General features: G+C 40.6%; 1 protein-coding gene across 1 annotated transcript; it reads left to right on the top strand.

The window, feature by feature from the left end:
• Positions 1-13,273: 13,273 nt before the first annotated feature.
• MPC1 (mitochondrial pyruvate carrier 1) lies at positions 13,274-24,461 on the top strand. The gene is made up of 5 exons (XM_027634087.1): positions 13,274-13,522; positions 18,352-18,355; positions 20,907-21,003; positions 22,564-22,696; positions 23,469-24,461. The coding sequence occupies exons 1-5, from the start codon at positions 13,452-13,454 to the stop codon at positions 23,485-23,487; spliced, it is 324 nt and encodes a 107-aa protein (XP_027489888.1). The 5' UTR covers positions 13,274-13,451; the 3' UTR covers positions 23,488-24,461.
• Positions 24,462-25,649: the final 1,188 nt, after the last annotated feature.

Genomic DNA, 25,649 nt, shown 5'->3' with positions numbered 1-25,649 from the left:
ACCTCTGCTTTGGGAAGCAACAAGTAAGTCTTTAACCCCTCATCAGTCAGACAGTTCACCCACAAGACAAATTTAGGATTTCAGTGCCGGACAAATGAGTACTTCCTCACAAGCTACCTAACATGAATTTCCCTTGCCCCTTTGAGATCTTCCAAGGTACTGTTCCTCTGCAAACTGCCAGTCACTGGCAAGCAGCCCTCATAGCCTTTTCTGCTTGTTGAACTTATTAATGACCACAAAAGCAAAATCAACCTCTGCTACTTTAAAGGATTGGTTCTGCTTCCCTGGCATTGCTACATGTGAGCCTGCACACAATTACACTTGCCTTCACGTCTGGATTTTCATCAGACCCAGCAGCATCACAGAAGTGGCAAGTCTGGCTCAGGCTCCACGCCGGAACAGCATATGGTACCAGATACTGAGAAACAGCATGTGATTCAGGTTTAAGCAAGCATAACTGAGGAAACTTGGACTTGTATGTTATTCGTAGGATTTCTGCTCTGACCATAGGTAGCCTCATGCCTCTGTTCTCCCGTCAGCTGATCCTGTCCTACTCCCACTTCTTCCTTTCTTTCTTCTGTCATAAAAGAAACAACCCTTCCTGCTCCTTTAGTCCTCATGTTCCTTCACCACGGGGTCATTCATGTCCCTGCCAATTCTCTGCCTCTGCACTCCAGTGCCTACCATGAACTATTCCTCTCTTCCCTTACCAAGCTTCTGTCCCACAGGTCCATCCTGTGGGTTTTATAGCCTATTCTGGTGGACAGGCCAGTGACTTCTGTACACCTGTCTTTATGAGCCCAGTGGTTAAGAAAGGAAGATTCTCTGGAGAACCATAATCATATACAGGAATATCTAAATTGAAAAGCTGAAGAGGAAAAAAAAACAACAGGCTTTCTCTTCCCTCCTCTCTTCTAATTGCTCTTTTAACATGACCATGATCAAGAATGAGACAAGTTCAGCCACTCTTGGAAAATACATAACTTTTCAGAGGACCTGGTTAGGAAGCCTTGGGGTATGCTAGGCCCTGGGCAGGCAGATACAAGTCTTTCCCTCCAACCCTAGAAAATGAATAAATGAGATGTCTAAGAAGAAGGTTTTCCAGAATATGCTCGAGTTCACCATCAAGACACAGCCCTTTTAGGAAATCCGCTTTGGCACCATCTGAAATCTCTTGCTTACTGAGAAGTAACCATGTTTTTTCTCCCTGAATGGAGAAGAATACATTTGCTTAAAAAAAAAAAAAAGTAGCAAAGAACTCTCCTACCCCTTGTAATTTTGCTCTTTAGTCAACATTCATTTCCTTCCTGTGTATTTCTCCTGCTCAATCCCATTCCAGTTCACCTTCCCTCAAAGGCAGGGAGGCCCTGCAGAGAGACCTTGACAAATTAGAGGACTGGGCAATCACCAACCACATAAAGTTCAATAAGGGAAAGCGATGTATCCTGCACCTGGGACAGAGCAACCCTGGATGTTCGTACAGACTGGGGAATGAGATGCTGGAAAGCAGCACCCCACAAAGGGACCTAGGGGTCCTGGTCGATAGCAAGTATGAGTCAGCAGTGCCCTGGCAGCCAGGAGGGCCAACTGTGTCCTGGGGGGCATCAGGCAAAGCATCACCAGCCAGTTGAGGGAGGGGATTGTCCTGCTCTGTTCTGCACTGGTGTGGCCTCATCTTGAATATTGTGTGCAGTTTTGGGCACCACAATATGGGAAAGATATTAAGATATTAGAGAGTGTCCAAAGTAGGACAGTGAAGATGGGCCTTGAGGGGAAACCTTATGAGGAGCTGCTGAGGTCACTTGGTCTATTCAGTCTGGGGGAGACTGAGGGGAGACCTCATTGCAGTCCACAACTTCCTCATGAGGGGAAGCAGAGGGGCAGGCACTGATCTCTTCTCTGTGGTGACCACTGACAAGACCCGAGGGAATGGCCTGAAGTTGTGTCAGGGGAGGTTTACGTTGGATATTAGAAAAAGGTTCTTCACCCAGAGGATGGCTGGGTACTGGAACAGGGTCCCCAGGGAAGTGGTCACAGCACCAAGTGTGACAGAGTTCAAGAAAAGAGTTCAAGAAACTTTTGGATGCTTCACCCCCTTTTCATGTCCCAGTTGTTGTGTACCATGAAAATTGTCCTGAGGCTCAGAAAGTCTTATTATATGCCTGAATAGCATCTTGTTGAAGGGCCACATAACTGATGGCTGAGCACCCTGAGCACTAGAGCAAGGCAAATAATAGGCAGTAACAATAACAGCTAATGTCTGAAGATCACAAGAAGCAGAGATTTTGCATTAAAAGCTATAAGAAAAGCTGAAGACAAGGATTTTAGGCTGTGTCCAGCCTTGAGAACCCCTTCTTCCATCTTTCATCCAGATAGTAGGAGTATTTTTAACAGCTGTAGTTATCTATTAGTAACCTGAATAACTGTGTCCATTTATCTAGATGGACTGGAGCTCTCACTGTTTTCTAAACAACCAAAGCTGGCCTGAGATCAATTCCATTTTTTTGTTGAGGAAATTAGTTTATTAAGAGGCTGGTGACTCACGACTTGTGGTAAGCCTGTGTGTTGTTTTGGCTTGGCACGCTTCTGCCTAATTCTTCCTGACCTTCAGGTTCTGCGGTCACTGGTAAAAATAGCTGCAAAGCCTAACCCTTTCCCTACTAGAATTTTGCAGCTTCAGTTTTAATGATTATCTTCTTGCTAAGCCATGCAAATGAAGACTCGGTGATTTCCATTGCATTTACCCTGCCTTTGTCAAAATTTTTTGTGAGAATTGTCTGGGTTCCTGTCTCTCTTGTAAACTCTATTATAATCAGTTATTTGTTTTATGCATCCACTTATTTATTTCACCTGTTGGTACTAAAACAATTTGACCTTTAGGAACATCAACTGTTACAATGGAGCCTTAAACATGGAGAACAGAAAAAGCTGCACTTCACTTCAGGGAGGTGACAAGAGGGATTAATCAACTTTTAGAAACTCTTGGCAGTGCTATCTTTTGCTATTTGGATGTCTGGTCTCTCTTTAACCACCAGTCTGCTGCCATCAGTTATGCTCTAAGTAGAGCTGCACATCATCTACGGGCTGCAGTCTTTCTATTGGGTCTGTGGACTAATACATGCAGGTAAAAACTCTGTCTAGGAATGAACATGTTTCTCAGTGCGTGACTGGGTGGAGATAAAGTGGAATACACAGCTGAGATGTATGTGTGCTTTTGGCCTAGACAAAAGAAGGGCACATTCAGCTGAGCAAAAATGAGGATTATTTATTGTGCAATTCAGATGCAAATTTCTTATTACTCTCCCAAGTCCAGAAATGACAGCAACCTTCTGAGAAGCTCATGTCAGATATCCAACACACACATTCACACAACTTGCACAATCGCCAGTTCCAAGAAGTCTCCCAAGTGAGTCCATGTTCTCCCACCATTAGATGGTCTGTGAGGAAAAATACAGTTTTGGCATTTGAACAACAGTGAGTTGTGTGGTGTATGTCCACTATCACATGCAAAAATTGTTGCTCAGTGATCTTTAAACTTCATATGTTTTTCTATTGTTTGTAGCCATTCAAGTAAAAAATACCCTCATAGTCATGCACTCAACATCTAAAAGCTCAGTCTAAAACAGTCTGGGTGACTCCCTCAGACACAGATTTCTTCCAAATTATGTTTCATAAAGTTAAATACCTAAATAGGGAAGATCCATTGCCATTGGTCATATCCTATGCTTAAATGCCAATGCTTCAGTGTTCTTAAAACTTTCAGTCAATATCATCAACAAGCAGTTGATGTTCTTAAAAATTGATCTGTAAGAATTACAAGGAAAACCTTACCAATCTAACTGGAAGCTTCATCCCTGGCTTCTAAAGCAAGGAAGAAGAAGATATTAGGCAGTATATGTTAAAGGTAAGGAAAATGTCGTCCTAACCCTACTGTTCAGGCATCAAGTGTCATTTTATAAATGCACCAACTGATATAAACTTAATACATTTAAAAGGACCAAAGTTTGGATGCAGGAAAAAAAAACAACCACAAAATGCCTTCCATGGAGCTGATTAAAGACCCTGATCTGTCCAGCTTAGCCTGGAGATGGCTGAGAAGTGACTACTGTCTACAGGAATCTTCACAGGGAAAAAGCCCATGTTCTGGAATAACAGAGAGACAAACCAGAGCATAAAACCAGGCATATTGCTGGGTGCAAAATTCATACCGCCACAGAATGGAAATGAGGTAGCTGTAGTTTTAGAAGTGAGGCTGGTTATTCACTGGAACAAAATCATCACAAGAGAAAAGGGGTTTGCCATTCCCTTTGTATTGCTTTTAGTAGTACCCCTTAGAGGACAAAAGGTTAGTGAAGAAGCAAGTGGATGACTTCAACAGCCTGCAGTAATCTGGAAATCAATTAAAATGCTATGATGGTCCCTTTAGACCTCAAATATGACATGCACTCATATTGCCCTAGCACAAGCAGTCGACACAGAATGAACAGATCAGATTTCACAGGATTAATGGATGAACTCCAAAGATTATTTAGAAGATTTTTAGGCCATAAACAACTGGAGCAATCACCTTTCTCTGTCCAAATCTGTATCTCTACTGTGGTACACGTGGAGAATATTTGCTGTCTTTGACAATATAGAATATCTTTCTGAAATTTTCTGATGTTTACGACTACCTATGATGTTAATTTAGAACAACCTGTTTCACAGCGTTGGTGCAGCATGTTTAAAACCTATAGCAAGACTGAGTAAATGGTGTTCCCAAAAAATATTAAAAACTCACTGTCTTAAAACTCAAATAAATTATAATAGCATTAGTGGTTCACTAAACCTGTGAACCACAGGAGGGCCTTAAACAAATAGATCTCAAACATGAGCAAAACCTTCCAGTACAGAGATAAATAAGGCTTTAATCTTGAATAAGCTCTCCAATCAGAATTAAACTGTTTAAAAGAGAGTGAAAATCAGACCACAAAATCTTGAATTCCTAAATTTCCAAGGCCTGGAGCTGAGTAACAACTCATGAATGGACTGACTTTATGCAACTTCTGAACACCTATGAGATGTACACCAAGACAGACAGAGAGGCTGCAAAATTCTAATCACAGCAATCTGGGAATTAAAAAAAAAAAAAAAAAAAAAAAAGGAGGTAGGAAGAAGGGAAGTAAATTATTAAATAACAAATGCAAATGCTGTTCATAGTAGTCCATAGCAGCTGTGAAAGAAGGTGCACTACTTCCTTTATCTTAAAGATGGTGAATATTAGCAATTCCCAGAAGAGCTATTTTTGGTAAACCTAAACATTAAAAATTATGTCTAGTGAGACTTGTTCCATCTCTGTGACAAACACTGCTGTAGCAGCCTCCTTGAGGAATGATGTGGCAGAAATTTGTGCAGAGCAGCCACTCAGTATGGAAGTGCTGCATAGCCACCCCCATCGGTGCACCCTCCTGTGAAGTGACAGTCCCTCTTTTAGTCCAAAGAGCATTAAATAAGCCTACACTTGCATCACACTCCCAGGTGTGATGGTCAGGCTGGGTCTGACCAACACCAGCCTGAAAAAGGAGCTGGTGAGATTCCCTGCTCTGATCTGCAGCATCTTTGGTAAGTACTGGAATCACAGGGTTTCCACATGATGCAGAGATGATGCTCCCACTGCCTCCTCCTGAGCTTTCAGATAAAAGAAGGAAAGAAGGAGCAGCTTTCAGCAAGTTGTAAAAATGTACTTCTGCACAGCCTTCAAGAGGGACACTGAGCAAGAAAGCAGCACCAAAGTCACAACGGGGTGGCACAAATTTCTTCTTGGTTCAGTTTTGTTGAGCTTCCTGCTAAGTATGAAAGGTTTGGCTTCCACTCTGGCAGGGCTAACAATCCCTTTGTGTGCAGGGCAGGCACTGCTGTCCAGTCTAGGCACCAAGGATCAGTAGCTAGGTATTGTACAGCTTTTGGGTATAGGCTCTCATATTTGATTTATAAGGTGCTCAGTGTGAAAAACAAGATATCTCTTGTAAAAAACAATATAGTCCTTGTGAACTGAAGCTGTAGCATCACCACCTAATATTAATGTTTATTGGAAAGACCAATACCCATCCAACGATGAACTCGGACATCTGTGGGGCACAACATTTCAAATCTTTCTGATAAGACAAGGACTCTCTCTACAGAGTTTGGAGGTTGTCTATAACCACCAGTCTCACATTTGCACATGCACATTTGGGTACATGAGTAAAGTACATTATTTTTTAAAAAATACACAGACTTTAATATCCACATCTTTTTTTTTTCTTTTTCTTCCTGTTAGGCCTTATACAAAGCTAAAGACTTTGTGTTGAGTCCTGAATGACTTTTTAGAAGTCCACCATGACCTATTGTTTATTTCACTTTGACCCCAGTAGCTTTGGAAAGGACTTTGTCATGTTTACCCTCAAGTTACTCATCTTGTATGCCCATGGTTTGTTTATCCACTGTAGTCTACTGAAATTTTCCCCTTTGTTTTAGTTAATGAAATAGGCCAAAGGTGATTTCAGGGTCCCTATCTGGACACACATCACCAACTCATTCAAAGACCTTTGGTTTCCTCTGGTAAGTCAGGGGCATCCTAGATACTGCCTTGCTCTCACATTTCTCCAGTGAGTGAGAGAAATCTCTGTCCATCAAGAGAAAAATTTACTCTAACTTTAACACTATCATAGATACTGTAATTAGACTGAAGTGAGCTCTGGTGTAATCATGCATTTCTGTGTCAAACATGCTAATCTACTTTCCCACCCCCCCTAGATTAAGCCTACCAATATTTATGTTCAAGGTTTTCCAGTGGCAGTAATTTAGGTAGTTGTTCTTTAACTCAGGAAGGGCTGGAACAGGAAAAAAGCACAGAACTGTACTTTTCTATCAGGAATGATCCCCCCACTTCTGGCCATCCTCCAGTCTTACTGGGGTTGTTTAGGCTGGGATGAGCCAAGGCACCAGAAAAGTGCATATGGTAAGCAAATTTATTAGTAGTGAAACAGGCCAGAAACCTATATTTTTATCATATTCTACTAAATTTACACTTATTCAGCTAAATAAAGACCCATGAGTCCTGAGGAAGATTACATAGGTAAAATGATTGTCATTATTTACCAGTGTGTCTCAACTTTGAACTCTCACTTTCTGTCATCAGTCAGAACCCTGACTTTATGCTTCTCCTTATAGTCTGTGGGATGTTTGTATTGAATAAAATACATTAAGAAGGACATAGAAAGCTCAGGAGAAAAACTGTGATTAATTTTCTTCATGAAATACAAGTGTATCAGCACACACTTTGCTAGGCAGTAATCAAGGAAGCAAATCTCCCCACAACCTTACTTAAGAAGTTCATGCCACATCATTGCTACTCATTCCTCAGAAACTGGAAATAATTTTTTAGAAGTAGAATACAAAAGTATTTCTCCTTTTTGTTGTTTTTTTTTTTTTTTTTTGATCATGTTGGATTTATCACCAAGGCAGGTTTTCCATGATGAGGAAACCAACTCTTCTTTGCAGCCCAGTTCGACATCTGCTGTCAAGTGAACACCACCAACCCTCCTGTTCCACTCCTCTGGACACAATAATTGTAGCAATGAAGTGATTGTATGTCATTTAACTGTAAAAGAAGGAGAATTTTGCAAGGCAGTGTTACAAGAGGCTCTCTTACCCCAGCTGACCTGATTTAGCAATATAAAGTACAGAGTGCATCTGACTGAACAAGCAGCCCTCATCCCTTCCTTCCCAAACACAAGATAATCATCCACAATTGCTTCAGAAACCTAAAACCAGTTTTAAAGGTCCATTTCTTAAACAGCAATCAATATTTCCATGTAGCCCAATACCTGTACATACATTACCAATTGCAAGTATAAGTAACTTGTGAATAAACCCATTTATCAGATCTTCCCCATGTTCTAAAACCTGATTTCTTCTAAGAAAGCCTAGCAATATAGCTTTATATTTAAAATATTATCTAAAATTATCTCATTTGAAGAATTATTATATGCATAAACTAATTAAGTAAACTGTAGAGATGAGCTTCAGCCCAAAAAAAGATCTTAAGACACTTAGTATCAGTCTTCATGACAGTAAAACGCACATCAACATAGCCATCACCACTACACATATTTCAGCATGAAGGTGGCTTTAGCAATTTCAGCTGCAATTCTGGCTGTCTCTTTTACCATGTGGGACTAACTGAGGACCCAGAGCAGCCTCATCACAGAAAGGCCCCATCCTCCACTCGCCCGAAGGCTCTTCTGCACCACACACATGCAGTGCTACTCATGCAGGGTGCCTCCTTCATCTACAGCCAGTTGACTTCTAGGAAAAAAAATCCTGGGAGAAAACACACCCTTAAGAATAGTTGTACTGTAAGCTTAAGTAGGGGAAGATACTGTTTGAGATTGTTTGTTTGTTTGTTTCGGGTTGGTTTGGGGTTTTTCCCACCCTTCACAGAGGGTTTGATGCTGGCAGTCAGCCCAGCAATGAGGAGCTGCTCCCACCCTTTAGCAGTGGCCTCCAGCCATCCAGGCTGCTTTTCAAGCATGGAGAAAAGGAGCAGCCTCACTACAAACCCAGTTGCTTCTCTGCCAGTTTTGTACTCTGCTTCCCCCAATTTTGGACACTACAACTTTTCATAGCACAGGACTAGCTGTTTCTCATGCTAACATAATACAGACAATGTTAGAGCCAGAGCTTGTGTTATTCCTACCTACAGAGTTCATAGTAACAGGAATAACTATGCTAATAAAAGTTTCAAGTGTTCAGACCCGCCCAACCATAATCTAATCATGACAGAGGTCTTTTTGCATGTAAGGCAGGGAACAGCAGTGATAATTGCAGCAATTGCCTGAAATGCTTGTCTTCTGTGCTGACAAAATACTTTCATTTTTCTTTGTTATAGGTAGCACTCTTGCTTCAGTTTCTGCTGCCCAGCTGTTGCCTGGCTTGCCTACAAGGATTATCAGTCACAAAGCAGCTAATTTGCCAATATTTACATCTTGGCAATCCAAATTTTTTCCAGATGCATTCTGCATCTATTTCTTAACTCTGTCCATTACAATACCTACCTTATAGTGTTCCTTTGGCCTTTCATAGAGGAGGGGCTGTCTTTTTCTTGTGGTTTTGTAATTACACCATTGTCTTATTTGCAGGTCCTCAGCTTGAAATAATGTTTTACTTTGATGTTTGATCCTACTCCAGATCCTACTGAGAACTGCAGATGATGAAATGCCTCTAGCTCCATAATCCAATAATCTATCCCAATTGATAAGGTTTTACATAGAAACTATCAATCTCTCAAATGATAGAAGCTGATCTTGTGTGACAGTGTGCCAGCTCCACAGTTGGTCAGTGTGAGAACTGTTACCTGCTAGAAGCTGTATTTTTCAGCACTGAGTAAACTATTTCTGCATTTCAGAAAATGTTTTCTAAAAGGAAGTACAGCTTCTTCTCAAGCTATTTAGTTGTTAAGCATTTAATTTAGTTTTCTTTAGACTAATACTAAAGTAATATTTCTAGTAGGATGCCTTCACAAACATGTCAGGGCTGATAATGCAATTTACATATGTTATTCCTTGTGTATATAAGACAGCCTCCCAAGTTGGCATTCTCAGCTGTTCAATCTACTTTGTTACTGCTGTATGCTCCACACGGAGTAAAACTGCTCAAGCACCATGCCAGCATGTAGGGATAATGTATCTGTAATCAGGGATGCGAAGACAAATGCAAGTGTTACATCAAGCTGTGCTCTTGCTTGGCTCAATTTGAGATTGCAGGCGGATAAAATGTCATAGTCAACTGCTCTAGTCAATCTTCTTATCCACCTACTAGGTGATTTGTGTCCACTTTAATGAACAGGTATTTCATTACAAGGTCTAGGAAAACTGTCCAAGCAATATATCTTTTCTTCATATTTTTCTGCAACTTCGGAGCTCCTGTAGCAGAGAAATATTAACTACTTCAGTCCTGAAGTCAGAGTTTCTTGAACAACTTGTTTAATCGTTGTTCCCTTGTTTGTCAAGAAACACTCCAAATAATGTTTTCTTGCAATTCTTTTCACAGCTGGGAAAAGGCACCATCATTTTCCCCTGCAGATGTTTGTTAAGAGTTGTATGGGATATGGAAATTCTCTTCTAAAGGAAACACATTATTCATTTGCTAAACAGACCAATCATCCAACACCTCACCTCCTCACAGAGACAAAATCTAAGATACTAACAAATATTATTTAGGCTCACATGGCCCTGGCTACCTTAAAAAACATCAGCATTAGATGCACTAGCACTGAAGACTTGTGGAGCCAATTATGAAGGAGCCACAGAGTAACTGCTGGACAACTCTACCATCTATCTGCTAAAAACAAGAAATGGAATTCAAGCATGCCAGCTTGGAAATCTAGCGAGGAAGAGTTTAAGGTAACGACAGACAGTAACAGAAGTCAGTGAGTGAGTTGAAAACGTGGTGACCTGTCCAAAGGCTGATGGAAAATAAGGAGAATAACTGGACAGCCTTATAAACTTCAGAAGTATCTCTTTGCAGAGATCAGAAGTACAAGGCTAACAGGAAACAAATGAAAGCAATGAGGATTCCAGGAGAAATTCCAGGAAATGGTAGGTAGGGTATTTGTGAAGATAGTCTAAGGGATAAAAGATTTCAGGGAGTCTGTTTGAAAACAAACCAGCTAGCTACAAATACCTGTTCTGATTAGAAGAAACATAAGAGACATCCTCAGATACACATGGCTTCTCTTATTTACAAGCACAAATTAAAATAAGACAAAGGAAATTGCAGTCATTAAATAATGCAGAAAGAATCCATGACAGGCAGGTAAAGGCAGAAGTATGGTAATAATAACTCAAAATAGGTCTAAATTCAGTGTGAAAAAAATAGATAGAAGCATAGTTCAGACCAAGAAAGGAACTAGTGAAATATATTTTAGAAAAAAATGTGTGGCAGAACCTAATGAAACTTGCTCGGAGGTCCACCAGGCCATCACAGAAGCAATTTGACAAGATCAATGATTTTCCTTCAGCTCATGGAGAAGACAGGGCAGTCTTGCAGTGGAGAAGAACGTATGTCTGAAGAGAAGGGGTTAAAAGCAACCCAGCAAACTATAAGTCAAATGGCCTAATTCTCATATGCAAAAAAAACCCAGCTAGAATAATTTATTAAGCTACCAGTTAATGTTCACTCAGGGAAGAACCCTTGACCTTGACCAAGCTCTAACCAGCTGAGCTAATCTCACTTACCTCCAATCAAATTTATTTTCTCTATTGAACAGGCTAAAGGGGGTAAAAGAAAAGCTATGAATAAGAAAAATTAAGGGAGTCTTTTATATGGACTTTGACGTCCTTATAAGAAACCTAAAAACCAGTATGGAAATAAAAGCACTGCAAATACATACAGAACAAAACCAAACTTCGAATCCTTGCTAGCTGGTTTTGTTGTGTAACTGGTAGAACCTGTCATGTGGGACTGCTTCCTTCTGGGCACATCTCTAGTTAATGATTTTTCCATTAACTACTTTAAAAAGTGGGATACTTTCAAAATTGGAGAAGGGTACTGCACTGCTGGTGAGGCTTTGACTGAGACATGCTGACCCTTGGCTATGCCTTAAGAAAGCTGTAAATACAAATGGAGTGGGCAAAAGGTTAAAAGACTTTAAAGGCACAGCCTCTGGAAAAAGGCTGAAAGAATTTGTTTACTCCAGGAAGAAAGACTAAAGAACAATTACTTCCAATGCAAACAGACTCTTTTTTTTTTTTTTTTTTTTTGCTCCATACGTAGAGTTAAGAAAGAAAAAAAATTACAAATTTTCAGTGAAGGAGAATAAGACTACATTTTTAGCCTTATTCTGCAAGGCTAAAAATGTATGCTATAACACTAGCTGTAGTATTAACAACTAAGCCTGACATATAGGATATGTGGAATTCCACTACATGAGATTCTTGTTCAAACATACAGAACTGATTTCCATAGACCTTCCTTCTGTCATTGCACATCGGATCAACTAGAATAAATGATTCTTTGAGACCTCATTCAGATTCACATTCCTGCTTTTGAATAGGAGTCTAAATAGTCCACAGAAATATGTTGGGCTACATTTTGGCTTTGGGATTAAAACTCTTCCTCACACTCAGCAAAGCCAGGGGTTGTTTGTGGGTGTCATGTCATATGCATGTCATATCATATATATAGAAGAAGGAAAATGCTTTTCCTAAAACCTACTGTTCTCTGAGCAAGCAACGGGAGGAGAAGGATGAAGAGCATTTTTTTCTCAGTTTTTTTGGTGGGTGGTTTTGGTTTGGGTGGGGTTTTGGTTTTGGGTGGGGGTTTGGTTTTTGTTGTTGTTGTTGTTGTTGTTATTATTGGTTTGGGTTTTTTTAACCAGAGATCTTGCAGGGAAGAGGGAAGCAGAAGGAAATGAAGCAGCCATGGCCTCCGGGGCTTCTTACAGAGCTTAGGCAATGCCCCAGGCTGCACTCTCAGTCCAGTTCTAGACTGCAGAAACTGAGGCTGCAAGCCTTTGGAAAGCAGAGGAGATAAAAATCCATTTTCACTATCTCTAGTGCACCGGTCAAAGATAAAAGAAGTAATGCACATAAAGGTGTTTATTTGTATGGCCCAAATTTTATGGAGATAGTATTAGCAGGGTTAGAGTTTATCTTCACTTCTATGTAAGCAACCTCTGCTCAGGTATGAAATAGAAAGTGCTGGTGAGGGAAGGAATCTTAGACCATTACACGTAAAATCACGGAAGAAATTATCACAGACTGAAGGAATTGCTAGGGTTGGAAGTGACTGGAGATCACCTAGTCCAGCCCCCCTACCAAGGCAGGGTCACCTGGAGCAGGTGACACAGGAACGCGTCTAGGTGGGTTTCGAACGTCTCCAGAGAGGGAGACTTCACCACTAACCGGGCAGCCCCTGCCCATGCCGCGCCCCCATTCCCGCACTCCCCTATTTCGCCCACACCCCTCCCACGCCCCTGACACGCGCCACTGCGGGGGCGGAGCCACACGCCGCGAGGGGCGGGGCGAGCCAATAGGCAGCCATCTGCCGCGGCCCCGCAGCCAATGGTGGCCCGGGAAGCCGCCGCGCGACCGTTCCCTGCGGGATGCGGAGGAATGCCGGCGGCGCGTCCCACGGAGACCCGTCCTGGGCGCGCTGTGCGACAGCTTCCCCCTTCTGCCGCAGCGCTGCTTTACGGCACGCTGCCTTTCCCCCTGCCCACGACCATCTCTCTGCCCGGGCCGGGCGCGCGTGGGGGGCGGGGCCGCCGCAGCCAATGGGCGGTGAGAGCGCCGCGGTGACGGGGGGGGGTGGCGCGCGCGCTGCCGTAAAGCGGGGGACGGGCGGTGCACGGGGCACTTGTCACCGGCGGCGGCGACAGCGCGGGGAGAGGCGGCCGGGCCGGGCGGGAGCGCCGTGCCGAGGGCGCCATGGCGGGGGCGCTGGGCCGTAAGGCCGTGGACTATGTGCGCAGCAAGGAGTTCAGGGACTACCTGATGAGGTGAGCGCGGCGCGGGGGGGTGTCGTCTCCGCGCCCGTCGCCCTGCTCTGCCCCGCCCCGGCGGCAGCAACCAGCGTCCCTTCCCCGACCTCCCCAGCCCCCCGCAGCCTCGGGGCGCCATTTGACCTCCGCGGGGCTCGTCCTCGCCGCCTGGGCGCCGGGAGGAGGCAGCAGCAGCCCGGCCCGAAGGTGTCCCGCCCCGTCCCTGGAAAACCGGGCTTGACCTTGAAGCGACGCGGCGCAGTTTGAAGGTGCCGCGGCAGCTGCGCCCCTCCGTGACCTTCCCTATGCCGGCGGTGACAGCAGGCGGCCCCGGCGGTGCGGAGCTGCCGCCTCACTTGGGGTGGGAGCCCGGGGCCGGGACAGTGTGACCGCTGTGCGAGACAGGGGCACAAAGAGCCGGGGTCTGCCGTGGGCAGAAGCGAGTTTGGTCACAGGTGCAGTCTGAAGACCGCTTATTTAGATGTCCGAGTATGTATAAGTTGGCTTGTTAGAGCCCCAGTGTCATGGGAACGTGGCTTAAATCGCCTCCCACACAGCTCACTGCTTTTGTCAAGCTTCGCCTTGCATGCCGTTGTAAGGAGTATGGCACCTTGAACTGAAATCACAAGCCTGTCTTAAAGAACAATTGCAGCACACTTAAATCTGGTTGAACCACTGTACAGGAGCAGTCTCGAGTAGTCTCTGGCTGACAGGCTGTTTGACTAAACTAAACAAATGAAAATGGGTACTTCTAATAAAGGTGGTTGAGCAACCTTTTGCTATAGCTGTTGCTTACTGTTTTACCTACATCTATTGCAACCAGTGTTTGATGTTGAGCAAGCACGTAGGAGGGCATCTGTTTATCTGAGAAATGGAGCCTTGGTTAAAGCAGCAGGAGATGGTGTAAGCCTGCATGGAAGAGGGATTATAATATAAAGGCTCAGTAAAGCCTTAAGCTTAACAGGGTAGATTTTTATTAGATATTAGGAAGAAATTGTTTACTGTGAGGGTAGTGAGGCACTGGAACAAGTTACCCAAAGAGATTGTGGACTCCCCATCCCTGGAAGTGTTCAAAGCCAGGCTGGATGGGGCTTTGAGCAACCTATCTGGTGAAAGGTGACCTGGCCTGTGGCAGAGGGTTGGAGCTAGATGATCTTTAAGGTCCCTTCCAACCCAAACCATTCTGTGATGCTAAGTAGAGTGTTTGTTTGGCATTCACAAAATCAAGATCCACAGAAACAGTGGGCCAAAAAGATGAGTAAAATATGAGATGGAAGAGAAAATCCTTGAAGCAAAATGAAGATGGTCCAGAGCAGTCTTCTGTGATTCCTATTGAAAGTCTTCAGGATATTATGTAAGCTTGATAGATGCATGTTAATGTTAATATTTATTTAATTGTAACAGGATTCATGTCAAGTATATAAATGGCCACTAGAACAGTGGTGTGCTTCATAATTAGAAAAACAAACAAAAATCAAGAAGAGATAACAGCTACTTCGTAATGCCACCGCAGTTAGTGGAAGGATCTCTTTCCTCACCAAAGACTGAGAATGTTTTTGAAAAAAAACCTTTTTGGATGTATTTCATCTAGTCTTCAAACAAGTCAGTTGGTCCATCTGGTGTGGCCTTTCAGCATCGTTTATTGCTTACTAGGAGACAAATGTCTCCTAGTGTTGGCTTTATGTTGAGTGGAAAATTTAGGTAACTGTCAATAAAAGTCTGTCTGTGTTCTCCATAGAAGAAATGGAGAGTTAACTCTTTGTATTTCTTCCTGAAGATGATTGATTCCCCAGGCTACAGGACTCTATCCTGAGGAAAATTCCCTTCTTTCTTTGCACATAGAGAAGAAGTTTTCTCCAACCTCTGAGTCTGTGGTGTCTGTTCAAAAAATCAGCATCTAATCACTGCTTGTTTGTGGGAAATAATTTGAAGTATTGTTTGGAATACCGCTGTTGTGCTTTGAATTGCTCGACTCTCAATAGAAGTTACCCAAAGTGATGAAATTAAGTGCTTCATTATTATAGCTTGGGGCAATCAAAGCTTGCAGACATCTATTGCAATAAGTAGCTTCACCTTCACAACTTGAAAAAATGAGAGCAAGTGTAATGAATACATGCCGCTTTTCTCAGGTGGATATATCTGGCATTAGAATTGCATTATGTTAGGGATTGCCTTTGGATCTTGCACAAGGAAACAAGAAAAATTGTTTTTAAAACTGTCATTAATAATTAATTGTTTTACCAGTATCACATCTGGCTTTTCTCAAGTGATGATTAATAGTGATTTGAGTGACTGTAAATCATATAAATACAAATTTCCCCTAACCATGTCTTAATGCTTTAAAAAGAACACAGTAAAAACGTAAGCTGTAGGTAGACTTTTCCTGCTTCTTGTCACATGCAGCAGTAATGTTAATTTAAAATTAGCTGATTAGCATATGAAAGCTTGGTAGCTCTATATATTGTGAACTTGAAGTTGCATTTTTTCTAAAGATCCTAAAAATGGAAACTGTGACTAGAGTTGTATTATCTAAGCCACTAATAGTAGGCAACAGCATTCTCTTACTTCTTATCCTATTGATTTAAACCAACATCTTCTGAAAAACATCCAGTAAAACAGCTTCCCTCCTCTTTTGAGAGAGAAGACATATAGGCTATTCTAGACAAGCTTCCTTTTCTTGTGGTGGAAGCCCAAATTATACATAAGGAGTCCTAAGGAGTCCCAAAATCTGGTAATAGAAAAATAAGCATGGAGAGTGCAGTCTTCTGGGGCACTTCTGAAATGTCTCTTCATGATGACTCAGCAGTAATGCAAATGTAGTGACTGTTAATGTAGAGGGCTCTGAACTAGATAGTTTATTCCTTGTAAACCCTGAGCACTTCTGTTATGTAAGCTCTCTTTCAATTGAAATGAACTTCAGAAGAATTAGCATCAGTAATATCACTAGAATTATGTAATCTTCAGTTCTCATTAGTAAATTTGTAAGCATGAGAACATAAGAACTTTAAAAATGCCCATCCTCTCTGGTCTGTGCTAGAAGCTGAAGGACCAGATGTCTGCTTGTCTTTGTGCTCTGAGAACTGAACAATCTTAACTCTTTTTCAGAAGGGTCGTACCCCTTCCACTCAGGGGATGGCAGTGCGGGGGACACAAATAGTGACAATTCACCTCTATTTACTGAATGATTTCTGGTCTATTAGTAACCTCATTGTCAGTATGAGGAAAATATATGCAGAAATCTTTGAAAAATACATTTTCCCCACTATAGCCTTTTTGGAATGAACTGTACTATCAATATAAGGTATTCATCAGCTCTTGTGATGTCCAGACACTTATACAGAAAGCTGACACTCGGAAACTAAGTAAATCCAAAAATTGTTGTCCACAGTTCTGGAAACATTAGTATAATGTTTTCTTTGTCAATGGATTGAATGTGATTCTTAAAGTTCTTGGAAACTAGTTTAGAATGGACTCACTTCAGAAATAGGTGTATGCACATACTGCAGTATCCTTACTTTTGGATATGATGCATTTGTTGCTGCTCTACTGGCTGCAGAGTTTTGGGGCTGGATGCTTGCCTCTGAAAGAGTCTATATGCCCTTGATTTGTCCTCTTCTAGGAGTATAATAACTGTTCCAGTCTCATGATTGCAAGGACAACCTTGCAAGACCTTAGCCAGAGCTGCCTGCTCTGTTAAAATAGCATCAGTTTGATTCTATTTTAGGCTTTCACCTTCCACTTTAAAAACTAAGGCTGACTTCTGTTAGTACAAAGACATTGTGCCAGAAGACACACCTGAACTTGTTTAGTTAAGGTTTTGTGAAAAAAATGTAAGTGTGCACTTGTCTTGTGAACTTCAATTAACTATTGCTGCAGATCAGGTAAAAAGAAAACACAAAACAAGTGGTTACACTAGTCAAGGGCATCCTAACAAAGCACCTTGAACCAGTCTGTGGCTTATTAACAAAGACTCACTGAAATGCAGATCCAGTGTGATTTCCTCAGTAGACCTGACTGTTCCCTTACCATAGCTATTTATAAAGTAATACTCTAAGAAGATGGAAATCAGTGTGAGGGAAGTGATGGTTACAAAGTGTTCTGCAGCTCAGGACAGTGGTAGGCTTTCTACTACCCTACCTGTTAGCTGGTTCTTATAAGTCATAATTTAGAACTTAGTCGTATCAGTATCTTTGTTACAAAGAAGGTGCTTAAAAGTTCAGAAGCATTTTAAAAGGTTGAGTAGCAAACACTCTTAAATATATGCTGTAATCCAACTTTCATGCATAGATCATTGTTATTACATAAATTAGTACCTAGATGATCACTTAAACGAACCCCATACATGACCAAAGTGTAATTGCATGTTAGATCAGTGGAAGTGTGTTATAGCTCATGTTTGGTACAGCCACAGTTGGCCTAAACCTAGTGACAGTAAGATCTCTGGCAATCTTTACATGGGTATACAAAGAATTCAAAGTGACTTCAAAGCTTTCACTGAGGAATTTCAGCTGTTTAGCTTCGTCATGACAAAGCTTGATGGTCTTTGGCATCCTTTAAAACTAGTTGGGGTGAGATCTTGGATGTCTTCCACAAACTATAATTGGGATTTTATGTTGCTAGAAAAAAGAGTGCAGCAAACACTTGTCACAATAACAGCTCTTGAGGGAAATGGAATTTTTTAAATACTAATACAGTAATCAAAGTTAATGCCATGACAGCTTCCTGACTTGTTCCTATCTTCTATTTGTTGTACACTTCTCTCTATGCAGATTATGAAAGAAACTAACATTTTTTTCTTTTTTCCATGTGCTTTTTGAATGGAAAACAATGATGGTGCACTTGAACAGTACGGTAAGAAAAGGGAGGGGATTTCTGTTTTCACATTCTTCATAACTTCAGTAACTTGCTGTCTTTTTGCCTCAGTACTGATAAGCCCTTGTCTGCTCCTGAAAAGCATCCTACAAACCTCCAGGAGTGATGCACTAGTAACATTTTAATTGCAAGTCTGAGATTAAGGTGTCCAAATGTTAGCTCCTTCAGAATGTCTTCAATCAAAGGAGTTTCATTTTTTTAATACTCTTTGCTAAGGACATCAGAGCAGTCTGTAACTCATTCTTCTACATAACAGTACTGGTACATGACCAAACTACCTGGCTTATCTTTATTGGCCTTTATACCAGACAATAAATGTAACATATAACTCTCATTAGAGACTCTTCTGTCCTTGAGCCTTTCAGTTTGCTCCTGAAACTGTGAGTGGGTATTTTATGCCTGTTATACTGTGAGTCATAATATTATGGAAGACTTGATCTTCTACACAGACAAAAGACAAACTGTATAGGTGTAGTTTAATTCTGTGTGTGGAAACTTCAAAGAGGTGCCAGCCTGAAGGTGCTTAAAACTAGAGAGCCATCTCAAGTGAAAAAGTTCCAAATCTAATTCCCTGGTCAGCATAGGACAGCTACTGCTGCAGCACTTTTGGAGTGTGAACTGATGATTCTTCAGCTTGTGCAGCCTGACTTGAGGGGTCCATAGTTTATAGCGTATTATTTGATTATGTTCTAATGGCAATTGATTCAGGAAAAAATGCCAAGATTACTTACTTTTCAAAACAGAGGTCATCACTAAGATTCTTAAAGCTGTCAATGTTTCATAGATTCAAAAAAAACAAGCTTAATTTTCTGAAACAACAGTTGTTTAAATGAGACTCCTGAAATGTCTATAAAAACCTCACCAAGTACATGTAGTACCTCATCACTTAAAGTCTACAGTCTACTTTAGTGTGGTGTTGATAAAACACGTTGGCCTGCTGTCTCACTGGGCAAATAATCTTGGTTATGACTAGTTGTTTGTTTTCTGGTCCTCTTGTTGCCTTTAAAACCATTTAAATGGCTACACTAAAACCTCTAAATCAACATTTTGTGTCCTACTGACACAAATTAATTTTCTGTGAATGTTTGTATTCTGTTGCTACATGTCTTGTGTGTAAGTGTCATTATAGGTATATATGACTGTACAGGATAAATACCACGTAGCCACACAACTCTTCTCAGTTATGCCATGTTAGCTCTGATGTGCTTGAGAGGCTTTAACCATTACAGATGTCAGTTTTCCCATCAGTAGGAATATAGTAGACAAATGCATTTATTACATTCTTCAGAATACTGTTGTTATAAATCTGAGTTTGGACTATTGCACATTCTATAGACACTTGCAGAAATACTGCATTGTTTTGCATATTGTGCTAAGGTTCAACTATCAAAACAGCATGTCTAACTTAAACCCACTTTTTTCTATACTTTTTGTAGTTAACTTTCTTGTATTGCAACCCAAATCTGCAGGAAGCAAGTATGGCTTTCAGTCTTACTGTAGTATTACAAGCCAGTATCCAGACTGGCAAGAGCATCTTGTAATTAAAATTGCAAGAAATTTAAATATCTCTTTATAATTTCAAATCATTAAACATGTTGCAGTTAGAGAAAGTGTCAAAAGAATGGATACATCTGGTATCTACAAAGCTTTTTCTTGCAAGGTGCATCTCTTTTACCACATCTGTCCAAGTTGCTCTTGAGAATCCTTAGTTTCCCATTAGAAGAACCTGATGCAAATGCTGTGTGCATCTTCCACGGAAAGAATTCTAGTGAAGCCTTGTTACTCATAATGGTAGTGGAAATTGGACTTATGACACTATTTTTCTCAGTTCAGAGTCTTTTAGATAATACCCACTAAATGGAACTCTTGTTTTTCTGACTTGATTCTTTCCACTTCTTGTCTCTGGTTCTTCTCTGGGTGCACACACCTGTAGCTACCTGCTCTACTATTACATGTGTCAATTCACTGAGTTTTAAATAATCACTAAGTTGTTTGAGCAATTGCAGATGAAGCTCGGGGTAACAGTTTGGTTTGGTTGCATGGCCCTGCTCTTTCAAACAGAGGGTGTTAATTCTCATAAGAAGACACTTGTTGAGCATTTCTTCATTTTCATCATAATATGAAAATGGTTTCAGTTCTTCATTTCAGCAAGTCCTTGTATTTTCATTATATTTTTGAGGAGTCGTATTTAAAAGAGATAAATGCTAAGTCTCTGCACAGAAGTGAGCTGTAAATCTGAGGTTATTATATGACAATGCCAATCAGACTGTGTAGTGACTGCTGAGCTATAATTACACAAAACTCCATTGCAATAACTTTAGCTCTTCTCCGGTTTGCAAGAATATTCAGAGTAGGTTCCTTTTCCTTCCTTTCTGAAGACTAGATCCCACTGAAAGAAGGGTTTAGTTTTTCTCTTGAAAATTTTATCCGTAACCCTGTCCTCTGAAGCTTTGTGTGGCTAAGGAAAACTGTAAGAATACTACCGGAGAGCTTTGATTTTGTTTAACTTTTTTGTTTCCCCTCTCTACAGCACTTTTGGGGGCCAGTTGCCAACTGGGGACTTCCTGTTGCTGCTATTAATGACATGAAGAAATCACCAGAAATCGTTAGTGGCCGAATGACATTTGGTAAGACCGGAGACAAACTTCTTGTTAGTAAACTGACTGAAGAACACAGTTTCTGTCTTTGAAGCAGTGATATATTGTCAGTTGTCTACAAACTTGTGATCAAAGCAGACGTAGATATCAAATATCTTGTTATATGACTTCAGAAGCCACTTGAATTGAGGTACTGAGAAGCTGCAGAGCTCTCTTTCGTAGAGCTTTCAAGTTATTCAGGAGGGGAGAGGGAGGCAGATCTTGAGCCCTAGCAGTTTTTATCACCAGACTGTCTTCTAAAGTATAACTCTTATGGTATCTTATACACACACTTGTTAAAATGCATCTTTTTACCCAGTTTTATTCTTTGTATAAAGAGCAATGATGCTTTGTGGTTGGTTTAAATATTTAAATATTTACCAACACTGACCAAGTGAAGAAATGGTAGTGCTTGATAAGCAGGGTGCAAGAAGCAGCAAAGCAGATCTTAACTTCTTGCAAAGCAGTTGCCTATGAAAGGCTAATGTGACTCTTAATGAGAGATTATTTTTAAATGCCCAAGCAATATTTTTTTTCAACTTTTCCCTGGAACATGCATAGCTTTTGGCTAGATGGCTGTTTCTATTTTATATTCAAATTCTTTTCTAGCATCAGAAATCTGGTAGTTTTAATTTATTAGCTTAACTTTGGCATTATGTCTCTTCCTTAACTAACTTAATAACTTAATTCTGAGTAATTTTTCTTCCCACAAGCAAAAACCTTTGGTTTAATAAAATTTATAGCCTCATCATCGTTAGGCTCTGCTTAGAGTAATTCAATCTCTTAGTCAGCTTCCTTGAGGCAGAAGAGTACTTTAAATAGTCTCCAGTACAGTGAAACTGTTTTGCAAATAACATTTTGGTGGCAGCTACCCAGCTCAGCAAAGTTGAGACACTTTAATTTTTGCAAGTACATTTAGTGTGGTATGTATACAAATAATCTTTTTTTACTTCAAGCCTGTCAGAGCTTCACAAAACTAGTGAATTCTTGGGTTGTAATTTGCTGGTTTTAAATGTAATTATGATAGGAGAACAGATTAAAATAATTTCTCATCTTTCTGGAAAGCAGGTAACAAAGCTTCACACTTCTGAATGTTCATGATTTCCTGGAAATGGAAACCTTATTCTCTTAAAGTCCATTTTAATATGTTGCCAGCAAAAACTGTATTTAAATAATTGTATCTTTAAAAATACTTGGTCTTATACAAGTATTCTGACAATTTCTAGGACAGACCACGTCTCATTGGGATTAACTCTTATTTTCTGGCTGAGGTAGATTGGGTGATAAACTAAAAAGACTTCAGTTTCATCACGCAATAGTGTATGAGCAAAATAAATTTTTTTGGGAAGCTGTAGCCCTGTAGAAAAATAAGCACTACTGTATCTTTGCTTGCGCTGGATCCTCAAAGTGGACATATTTGTAGGACTATTGGAAAACTTAAAAGCAGCGAGAAATGTTCTACTTGTCAGTATATTCCACTAATAGGAAAATTATGCCTCAGTAAAATGCAGATATTTACAATCTATTAACAATATCTGTTATCTTTTGCAGCACTGTGTTGCTACTCTTTAGCTTTCATGAGATTTGCCTACAAAGTGCAGCCAAGGAACTGGCTTCTTTTTGCATGCCACTTGACTAATGAAGTCGCACAACTTATTCAAGGAGGACGACTGATCAAATACAGGCAAGTCACACTTTGACATTTTAAAGTCATAAACTGATGACTCCTGTAATACCCTGTTAGTGGTTTTTAACCATGGTGCAAACTTCTGCATGGTTTCTGAACTTGTTTTAACTTTATTACTTTCTGCAAACATATTAATAAGCTTGTCAGGAGGCTGAACTTGTTACCTTGCACCTCCTTTGAACTGTCTGAGGCGTGCACATAGAAAAGGCAGGAAGCCCTCATGGTCATGGGTGGGTGTAGACAGGGCTTTCAGCAGATGTTGGCTAGTTTGGGGGTTGTTTCATGCATTATGTTGATGAGTCTGCATGTGTCCATCTTGGTAACTAATTCCTGAGATGGAAACATCCATATAACTGTGAAGGAGTTGTATGTCTGAAAGAGAAGCTGAGCAAAAGCTCTCAGAGCTGACCGTTCTATATGTGAGGTAAATCCAACTGATGTGACTGGGGAACAGACTGCAATCAGTCTCACACCCTCATCGCATAGCAAATAGTGCAGACACTGCCCTGAGCAATCCTGATGAGTCAGGATTATGACTTTTCTCTTTTCTGCTCCAAGTAATTAATGTGGAGCAATGGGACGATGAAACCTCCTGAACTATAAATTAAAGAATGAGACTAAGCAAAACTGCAAGTGGACTTGCCTTTGTGTAAATCACTGGCCAATGTCTTTCATTCATAATGGAGTTTTAGTGTAAGTTCAGATTTATTTTTTTACAACCATTGTAATTCAGTATTCACTCTTACAAAAGCTGTTCTTCTTTTGGCAGGCTGGAGAAAAAGAACTAAATATGTAACTTGAAATAAGCCAGGGAATGTATTCATCCTGAATTACAACCAAGGAAGACTTGCCATCTACAGTTGCTGTGACAATTACAGTGGGGATAAAACAGAAACATCTATTATGAATACGACCCCACCAAGAATTCTTCTACTAATTTTTTTATCTTGCCTTTTAAAAAGTACTATTCAGCAATGTAAACCATTACATTTAAATTTTTGCTGCCTTACAGATCCTTAATAACTACCCTTTTAATAACACGCAATATTTGAAAACCAACTTTTTTTCTAACTGTCTACAAAAGTGGCCCGTGATGGTTTGACAAAACTAGTTTTCAAATTAACATGAACAGAGGTCATTAAACAGAACTGTAGGTGGTATCATTGTTCTATGTATTAACATATTCTTAAAAGCCATTTAACTTGAATGCATTCATTCCTATTGTCTCTTTTTTTTTTTAACTTGAGCAGTGGCTTGCTGATCTACAAGAACAAATGTGTAGATAGGCAGCCTGGAAGCGACCAGCCATCCCTCTTCCCTTACTGCATGCCTTGTCTGAGTAAGAGACTTTATTAACATACATTTTTAAGTCTCACATTATTTAAAGAAGGCTTGGAAAAACAACAGCATAGCACTGAATGAAGGAAGGCAACAAAGTTTGATACTATTCTTTGAGAAGTTCTAAATGGATTTTATTTTTTCCCTACTGTTTGAGTTGTTCTAGATGTATGTAATCCTTACACAGGCAAAAACTTAGTGTGTTTGGAGTCTAAGATCTGAAGGACACAAAGTGCCTTTCAGTAGTTTTTGACTTCATTGTGAGAGGGGTTTTTCTGCATGACCTGCCTGAAAGTTACATTGCTGTAAAGATAAAAATGACAAGGAATGTAAGAGTGTACGTTACAGATTTTTTTTTCAGTGCAGTGTTTTTGAACAATAAACATGTTCCAAATGGCAATAAATCTCTTGAACACTTGTAAAAGTTTTGGTTTTCGTATTGTGATACCAGATCCTGAAGTGAAATTTTAGTATGGAGTGTCACTTTATTACTGTAACAGCATGAAACAAAAACAGACTCAAAAAGTAAATGATATGTACTGAGTTTAGGTAAGCATCCTCTGGATCCTAATACCTAGTGCTTCTTTTCCCTTGCAAGGAAAAGAGGGTGTGGGTTCTTGACTCAGACTGATGCTGAGACAACTTCCTGCTGTGATAGGCAGGGTTGAATTCAGAGCTCTCACTATGCCGATAAGTCAATATTACATATTCTCTTCTAGCAAATATAAGATGGTCAGTTACCACTTGGTCTAATTCTACTGTGTTCTCAGCTGCATCGTGGCAACACTTTGTTAATGGGCATACAAGAAAGAGAGTTATAGGGCATGTCTGCTGGATGGGTAAAACTAGTACTGACTGCTACTTTTTGCTTCAGAAAAGCTAGTGCAAAAAGCTGCCTCTTCAGTACTGCTTGCTTGTCACAAAAGTATAATTTTCTCTGCCTCCCTATCTCCAGGAATAGAAACAGCATTACACTTCTGTGTAAGTGAGTAGTGAGACACAAGCAGATAAGGATGACTGATTATCTTGGGCTGCTCTTGGGTAAAGCTTGCATTATAGATGTACTCTAGCCTCACCTGATGTTTTGATCACTGTTCATTAGCTCCTTATTGTCTTAATTTCCAGGGGAGGGAATACCATTTACAGGAGTTTATTCTCTCATTTTGCTAGTAGTTGCACCATACTTTCTAATGTATTTCCTTCCAGCTTTCTCCTTCCTTTCTTCCCCCTATTCATTCACTGTGACAAGGCTCAAGTTATTTCATACTGGATTAGTACAAGAGTGAATTGCAGGTGGAAAGTGGGCTCTAACTTGCTTTGATCAGATTTTAAACCAGTGATGCTTCCTGGAGTCCATACAAACTTCTTAGTGAAGGGTGCAGCAAAGCATTTTTCATGGGACTTGAAGGGACAGAGCCCTGTCTGGGATGGGGAATCTGGTCTGGCGTAAATTTCCAGTGACAATCTGCCTAGTGACAAAAACAGTTTATATGGGCAGAGTGCCATCAAGTGGCCTATGATGTGTCCTTCAAAACATTATTTTTCAATCCACTCACGTACCATTTCTTTGTTTAAATAATGGTGCTGGAAGCAAGGGGACACCTTAAGGAGG

This window comes from Corapipo altera, unplaced genomic scaffold (genome assembly GCF_003945725.1).
Source record: "Corapipo altera isolate COAL_440 unplaced genomic scaffold, ASM394572v1 2b, whole genome shotgun sequence".
NCBI lineage: Eukaryota > Metazoa > Chordata > Aves > Passeriformes > Pipridae > Corapipo > Corapipo altera.
The sequence above is the reverse complement of the archived record's forward strand: the minus strand, read 5'-3'. Positions and strand labels throughout refer to the sequence as shown.

Excerpts from the sequence above, each read along its gene's own strand:
- MPC1 (XM_027634087.1), top strand. The coding sequence starts at position 13,452 with ATGGCGGGGGCGCTGGGCCGTAAGGCCGTGGACTATGTGCGCAGCAAG. Across the intron at positions 21,004-22,563 it reads TAGTGGCCGAATGACATTTG|CACTGTGTTGCTACTCTTTA; the intron begins GTAAGACCGGAG and ends TATCTTTTGCAG.